The sequence below is a fragment of the Triticum dicoccoides genome, chromosome 5B, assembly GCF_002162155.2.
Source record: "Triticum dicoccoides isolate Atlit2015 ecotype Zavitan chromosome 5B, WEW_v2.0, whole genome shotgun sequence".
In the NCBI taxonomy this organism is placed as follows: domain Eukaryota; kingdom Viridiplantae; phylum Streptophyta; class Magnoliopsida; order Poales; family Poaceae; genus Triticum; species Triticum dicoccoides.
In genome coordinates this window covers 61,788,649-61,789,446 of record NC_041389.1, presented here as the reverse complement: position 1 = coordinate 61,789,446, position 798 = coordinate 61,788,649, and the positions used below count along the sequence as shown (strand labels likewise).

General features: G+C 54.9%; 1 protein-coding gene across 1 annotated transcript in view; it reads left to right on the top strand.

The window, feature by feature from the left end:
- The window catches only part of LOC119309074, a 6,315-nt gene extending 6,174 nt beyond the window's left edge, over positions 1-141 (top strand). The window contains exon 7 of the mRNA XM_037585167.1: positions 56-141. Within this exon, the coding sequence (XP_037441064.1) occupies positions 56-141 (86 nt within the window). The remainder of the gene's footprint in view (positions 1-55) is intronic.
- Positions 142-798: the final 657 nt, after the last annotated feature.

Here is a 798-nt window from a genome sequence, read left to right as displayed (position 1 = left end):
TTCCCCTCGATTATCTCTCTTAGCTGCATCTGCTACTGCCCCATGATGACCGGAGCTACAATGGCCATGGCTGGCGAGCTGCATCCATGGCCGACGACGTGCAACACTGTTTTTGCTGCAACTGGCTATGAGGAAACTTAGGCCGGCTCGAGGTAGAGCTGCAACCAGCAACTCCTTTTGCTACGGCCGATGCATTTTTTTTTTGTTGGATCAAGAGAAGTGAGTGTTGTGACCGGCGTTCAGCGGAGGTGCAACCAGGATCACAAAATGCTACATCGGGCTAGAGCAGACTGGCTATGACCGACGTGCGGAGGAGCTGCAACCGGCAGTTCCAAATGCTACAACCGGTGTCCTAAACTGCTACATCCAGTATCTTTAAAAGCTTCAACACCAGACACGGAAGCTGGGCGGCCATGGCGGAACCGAAAAAAGGCTGCAACCGACAGATGGAAATGCTACATCCGGCACCTGAAAAAGCTTCATGAGACTATGGTGCTTTACAGCCTAGATGCGGCCGGCGACGGCGAGGACAACATTTTTGCTGCAACCGCCTTGATTTTTTGCTACTATCGGCGACATGATTTGCTACATCCGTTCATGGGTCATGGTGCTTCAAGCACGGCGGCGGAGCACGAAACAAGATGCTGGTGGTGGGTTGCCGCAAATCCCGGCGACGAAACCTGGCATGTAGCAAGGAAGGAAGGCACCATGCTGCAACCGGGAGGGGTGGGGGCAGTAGAAGAGTGCGACGCGTGCCCGAGCGAGCTACGCGAGATGCGTGGGTGCTGCGCGAGATGC